Raw genomic sequence first — 7,141 nt, forward strand, 5'->3', positions numbered from 1 at the left:
TTTTTAAATCACCAGTTACATACCCCATAACAAGGGGATGAATAATATATATATATATATATATATATATATATATATATATATATATATATATATATATATGTGTGTGTGTGTGTGTGTGTGTGTGTGTGTGTGTGTGTGTGTGTATATATATATATATATATATATATATATATATATATATATATATATATATATATATATATATATATATATATATATATATATATTAAGTAGACCATAAAAGTGTCACCGTTTAACACAAGGTATTACTTGTCAATGACAGGGATGTGTAATATGTATATATGTATAATATAGACCACTGCATTTTGAAAACAGTGTTGCATAATGTATGTTATGGCCTATAATATTGTTTTAGAGTTTGCTCTACTAAGTTTACTTTCTTTACCGTCCATTTTCCATGTAAGCCCTTTGGAGGTGTTTTTTTTTTTGTTGTTGTTTGTTTGTTTTTAAGTTTCACCAGTGTAACAGTATTACTTTTGAGTATGTGTAACATATGGTCTCGTGTGCTGTAGTGATCATGTGGATTGCGTGGCACTTTGACACACAGCGTTAGTGCGTTTCGCACGTAGTTTTACGGCGATGAACCCCTGAGCGGATAAAACTGCAGTGTGCGGTGCACTCGTTTCAGTCCGTGCTGATCCCTACAGCTCAGCTTCTCGTTCTCTTTCAGTAATGGGCGGTCCGTGTGCTGTTCAACCAATGAAAGCTTCCTTGTGTTTAAATAGCCCACGCCATTAGCTCTCTCCCCCTCAGTTGCTTTTACTTGCGAACGCCATATTGGTCGCTCGGATGACTTGGTGTTTTTTTCTATAGGAATTACTACGAGACGGGAGTAGACGGGAGTGACTTCTCCAGAGCTGCACACTTTCATGCGATCACTTGTTACTTCTGCTACACTGACTACATTGCTTTTTTTGCGGGTTTATTATTATTATTATTATTAGTGGTAGTAGTACTATTATTTTTGTGTGGCATGCCTGCTCTCGTGCTCTCATGCATGTTCGTTGTCTGATCGGGTTTTTTTTTCTATTACGGAAATAATAATTACGCGCTTGTGATCTGACGTGTAATCTCGACAGCAGCTATTTGTTTGTTTTCGTGCCGAGTTTCATGTGGCAAAATGTCGGACGTGCGTCTTTCTAATGGAAGTCCGCCGCTGGAGCGCGTGGACGCGAGACCGGAGGGACACACCAAGCCTTCGGTGTGCAGGAACCTGTTCGGCTCGCCGCACCCGGGGGAAGTAAGACAAGCGTATCTGGACGAGTTGCGGGAGTCGGAGGCTGCGTACAGGGAGAAGTACAACTACGACTTTGTGAAGGACATGCCGCTTGAGCCGGGCAGATACGTGTGGGAGCCGGTGGACGCCAGAGACGCGCCCGAGGTTTACAGCAGGCCGCCGCGTGCGACCAAACGGGTGGATCTTAACGCGAGTCAGACGGACTGCCAAAAAACGCAAAGCGCTGGGAAGAAAAGACCTTCCCTGGAGGACGCGGGTAAATAAATACACCAGGATGAAGGAGTGCTTGGCTTCTGAAATAGTATTCGTTATTTTTATGACGTTCGTGACTTGGTCGGTTTACAGCGCACGCGAGCTCTTAAACATCTGGCGGAGTTGTTTTGACGTTTCGACGCTCGCGCAGCCTTTTGTTTGAAGCCCGAGCGTAACATCATTGCATTTACTCTATGTGCAATGCCCTGCATGATAAATTTTTGCTACAACCTTAGCTGTTGGCTTTGCTATTTCTTGTAATTATTTATTGTAGTTAAACATGTAGCTACAAGAGCACTAGGAAGTAGGGCTATTTCGAGTGAGAGAGAGAGAGAGAGAGAGAGAAAGAGAAAAAACGACCTAAAAGAGTGCATTTGAAATTGATAGTGGCGCACATACAAGAGTCTAACCGCGTCTTCCTTTTCAAACTCAGATTCTGCACGGCAGAGTAAAAGAGTGAACCACGGAGAGGAAGACAGCAGCAGTCAAGACAGTGCAGAGCAGACACCCAGAAAATCAGATCCCAGCACGTAAAACAACAGGACCTACAGGAAAAGGTGGGTTTCATTAGATTTAGAAACAACATGTAGAAAATGTATACCTACACTGTTACTTTTGCATTGGGGGGGAGGGGGGGGGGGGGTGTTTGGTCACAAGATTCACAATTAGATGTTAAAGTTGGTCAAACATGATATGCACGTGGAAAGTTCTCGCAGGAAGCCTGAGTTTCATTGCAAAAGGGGACTTTGGTGTTGTAAACAAACGCCTTTGGACTGCAGTACTACAGTGTAGTAACACGTCATCGACACTCTGGTGTGTGTGTATATGGGTGTGTGTGCAACATTGTACACATACATCCATACATGCATTGATTGTCACTTATTAACTTGTTCCTAGATAACCTTTTGAAAAAGACATTTTTCATTTGCTAGAGGGGATTGCAAGCTTTTAGAGTTCCACAGTTTTAGGAATATGCTTTTTTTTGACGATGCTGATAAGTATATAACTGTAACGGGTTCTGTACAGTGCATACAAATGTAATGCACGATTATTTCTGTGTATATATATTTTTTCTATTGCTCCTTTTCTTTAGAGCTAAATAGACTTGTTATTCTGTTTCCTGCAGAGAGATGAAGAATGTGCATTTCTCCATCAAAGAGCTTTATGAAGTAAACAGGGACAACAGCAAATGGAAAAAAAGAGCATTTCCTTTTCTAAGGATGTGCAAGGCAGTAGAAGCACTGATTTTTTTTATTATTTGTTTTTACACTAAAGTTTTGGCACTCAAAAAAAAAAAGACATTTGCCTCAAAAGCAGACAATGTAGCAGTGTGCAAATGGAGTTTCCTTTTTGCTTTTGTCTTTACTACCTATGTATATAATTATATGTAGCATATTAAAATATAACATTATGATGAGAAAAACCATATAGTGTGAATGACTTGAAGAATTGCTGTGCAGTTTTCAAAACAACCCCCAATCATACTCCCAGGTTAAAAAAAAAAAAAAAAGATGTTTTATTAACTTCAATATTGTCAGGGTTTAAAACACTGACAAGTTATCCATTTCAAAAATAATCACAAAGGACCGAGGTCCTCCATTAAAAAGCTCCCATAGAAAAACGTTCACAGTTTAAACAGAACTGGTGTCCAACCATTTGAGACACCAGGAGAAATTTTTTTTTGTATTATTGGTGATACTATAGAAGTGTGTATGGTACTTAATTATGTGAAGTTTATTTAAAAATCTGCCAAAGTTGCAACACATTCAGGCAGGGATATTCTTTTTTAGGGTGTGGTTTTATGGTTTTGACAGTGTTTCACAGTATTATTATATCCCTGGGTTATTCCACTAGTTTCTTTTCTCCCTAGATTATGTTTTGAATTTTTTTCTTTATGAATGACAAAACCTACTGAGTAAATAATAATTTTAAAAAGGAAACTGAAATTAACAGCAAATTTTCTTCAGTAACGTTTCGTGTATTTTTTTTTTCTTGCACCGTTGTATAACAAATTTTTAGATTATATTTTTTTAAACACTGGTCCATATTTGTTTTTGGGTTGTTTTTAAGTCCCTAAATCTAGTCATTTGCAGTCACACATGGTATTCATGTTGAACATGATGTTCCACTATCCACCCCAAAAATAAAACAAAAACTAGACGTTACACTGCATGTGTAAAATTCTGAAGTGTACCTGTGTATATTGCTTTGTAAAAACACTGAGGAAATTATACTAACTTATTTATGTTAAGCTTTTTTGTTGTTGTTGTTCATGACTATCCAAAGTGGCATTTGTGTTTTGTTTTTTTTTAACTACCTTTTTTTTTTCTTTTTTCTTTTTTTTTACCGAAAAGTTTATTTTCAAATTTTTTAAAGAATTTGTGCAAGGTTGCAAACTGAGCCTATGTTAAATTTTGATGTGGATTTTGTATTGCTTGTTTAAAGAGATCATTAATAAAAAAAATAAAATAAAAAAAAAGACAAACACTCTACATTTGATTCTATTCTGTGTACATCAATATGCATGACAAAATGCATGTTTAAAAAAAAAGGTTTATATCACACAATATATTAATTAATCAATTCACTAAATACATTTTGCTCTTGTTAAGGATAATGGATGATTAATGCACAACACTTGCCAATACAAAATATGCTGCATAAATATATCCCTTGATTTTTTTTTTAAACTTGAAGCCAAACAAATAGGATCATCCTAGAATGTTTTGTACATTTGATATTACATACATTTTACACAACCTGTCCAAACATAACCCATAATCCTATAATCACCTGAACTGAATTAAGCTTTAAATGTCTATCAGAGAGTTACACCTTTTTCACTAGAGAATAAAGTTGTGCTTAATATACAGATGGCTATTTTATGGTGCAAGAATGGGGCATAAAAACGGGTGACAAACTGGACACTATCTCACCCGCTGTAATGTCAGTATTTGTCTACATTTGCATTTACCTGCATCCAGAATAAATAAAAGGTATGGACACCTATGGTTGCGTATGGGTATGGAGCCTATTTAACACGGACGGTTGTTTGAAATACATGAAATATGCTATAAGAGATAAGTAAATACCGATTGAATGCTATCACCCGTTTAAAATACTTGTTCATAATTTACACTACAGTTCGAAGGCGTGATAATGTTTGTGTGCTCGCGTTTACAGGCAGCTTTTGACGCAGTTCAATGTCCCATGGAAGCCTGTAAGAAGTGATTTAAGTGCCTTGTCTTTCAGCCTTTTTAAAGCCCACTACTTCTGCTTTAAACGTGCCGAAGATGTTTTACATGTGAAAAACTGAAGTGTGGATGGAAACATAAAACGAAGTGTTTTCGGTGTGTGCACAACCTACTACTTCAGGCGCCATTCGGAGCGCGCGCAGGAACCTGCCCTCACGCTGCCTGCCTCGATTGAGAAAAACAAGGACACGTCCCATGAAAAAGAAGAAGGAGGGGAAAAAATATCGATAGGATACTGACATTTGGTTCGTCCAATCAGGCAGGGTTTAAGGAAAGCACACCACTGGAGCCAGCCACTGAGCTTGGCTGTGCTGCGGGTTTGCCGCGGGAGCGCGCGAGTCGGTACAGGATGTCCTTTCCGCTAAATCACGGTCTCGAACCCAGCACTATTGGCTAGATTCATGGAGTGTGTGCTTTTTTTCCCTTTTTTTTTTTTTTTTTTTTTTTTTTTGCTGATGCTTGCAAAACCAGCCGTGGTTGACACACAGAATGAGCGCTTAAAGCCCCAAGCTATCTGTAGCTCGATGGATAAAAACGTGAATGTGAAAACATCTTGTATTGAAGCGTGTACAGAACTTGTAACTACACAAAAAACTTAGGAGGTAGTTTAAGTCTGCGCTCGTTCATTTTGCGCATCCTCACTTCAACATCCCTTCAACATGATAAACCAAAGCGATCATTACGACGAAGGAGTTGAAGTTCCCTCAAAAGAATCGCGACTCAGAGTTCCAGGTTAAAGCGTTGATCAGTAGAGCACGAGAGTAGCAGTGGAAGTGGTTTCACTCCTGGCCACACAGACACAACACAGATACCAAATTCTGCGATACCCTAGTGTTTTAATGTAGATGGCGACCATTTCAGATCAGGTTCTGTCATTATGGATAAGATCATATTTTAGGTGGGAGATATATCACCTTCCTAAACAAAGAACGTCTATATCATGAGTCAGGATAGAGGCAAGGTGAAGTGAATCTTGTGATGTAGCTAATAATAATAATAATAATAATAATAGGTGGTGATGCAACAGGCAGTATTGCTGCTCACAGCTCCAGGGTCCGCGGTACAAGTACAGTGTAATTAAAATAATTATGAGGTAATAAATTAATTTAAAATAAAAGGTAACTTAAGCAACCTGGCAATCAGAGCTGTGTGTGATTTTCAGTGATCTTGGGGGTCAGTAGGTCAAGTTAACTGTCTTACTGGGTCAGTGTAAAATGGGGCCATTTTTGTTTGCGCAACCTGCTTCTATAGAAAACCCAGGATGGTTAATTTTTGCCATTTCAGGATGTTTTAAAGAGCTGATCAATGCTCAACATATGGTTCAAAGCAAACCTGGCTGATATTAGCACATAGTAGTGGCTGTGACTGTTCAGATGGTATCTATTATGTCCATACTATACAGAAGAAGATGGTTTGGCTAATAATCACAACAGATGTCTGGCCTAGGATCTGAATTAGGATTAAAATGCATTTAATACCTGCTCAAAAATTTTGCTGATGCGAAGAGACCTGTCATCAGGGCCCAGTTCACTGACACATAGTTAATGTCAGGTATTTTGTAGAGGCAGCAGATACAAGTGCAGATGTTATTGTGCAAAGTGCAACACAAACAACCAAAACAATGAAAACAAGAACATAACCAATGGATGCACGGCAAAACCAGGCATACTATGAGTTAGGCTGTGGCACACATGATGACACATACGACAAAGACAAAAGCTTGACAGTGAAACACATAAAAACCAGAACTTAAATAGGGGTAACACAGAACAGGTGTGATTGCTCAGTGAGACATGTGACATGGTCATGGGATGTAATGGGGCTGATGGGTGATGGGCTCAGCACCCCTTTGGCGATATCATGACATAGGTCCCCCCTTAAAGCAAACGTGCAAAACACAGTCAAGAGGGGGTCATGCAAAAAGTCTCTATGCCTATAATGGCCCTTAGGCCAACAAAGTGACTCGGGAGCGATGTCCTTAGCGTAGCCGGACGGAGGTGTGACGTCCTCCACAAGGTGTGAGGTGGAGCAATTTCTTCTGCAAAGATAAAAGGTGGCACGATTTCCAAGGCAGAGCATGAAAACAAAGCATGATGTGACGTTCTCCATAAAACCAGCGGGGGGAGTGACGTTCTCCATAAAACCAGTTGGAGGAGTGACGTTCTCCATAAAACTAGAAGCGGGAGTGATATCCTCTGCGAGGCCAGAGGGGGAGCGACATTCTCCAGTAAGCCAGAGGGGGGTTATTCTTGCACCTAGTGGTCAAAAATTGGAACTACAACAAACAATAATAGAGGCTCGCTGGGGCAGGAATCACGTTGTCCCATGCTCAGGGGAGGAGCAGAGGTCAAAACAATTCATAACTGGGTCGCAT

At 39.3% G+C, this 7,141-nt stretch overlaps 1 protein-coding gene across 1 annotated transcript; it reads left to right on the forward strand.

Annotated features, from left to right (window-relative positions):
* The first annotated feature begins 661 nt into the window (after positions 1 to 661).
* On the forward strand, positions 662 to 4,005 carry cdkn1ba (cyclin-dependent kinase inhibitor 1Ba). Its single transcript, XM_017494770.3, has 3 exons — positions 662 to 1,517; positions 1,947 to 2,070; positions 2,640 to 4,005. Exons 1-2 carry the CDS (start codon positions 1,145 to 1,147, stop codon positions 2,045 to 2,047), a joined length of 474 nt encoding a protein of 157 aa, XP_017350259.1. The 5' UTR covers positions 662 to 1,144; the 3' UTR covers positions 2,048 to 2,070; positions 2,640 to 4,005.
* Positions 4,006 to 7,141: the final 3,136 nt, after the last annotated feature.

This window comes from Ictalurus punctatus, chromosome 19 (assembly GCF_001660625.3).
Source record: "Ictalurus punctatus breed USDA103 chromosome 19, Coco_2.0, whole genome shotgun sequence".
Classification (NCBI taxonomy): Eukaryota; Metazoa; Chordata; class Actinopteri; order Siluriformes; family Ictaluridae; genus Ictalurus; species Ictalurus punctatus.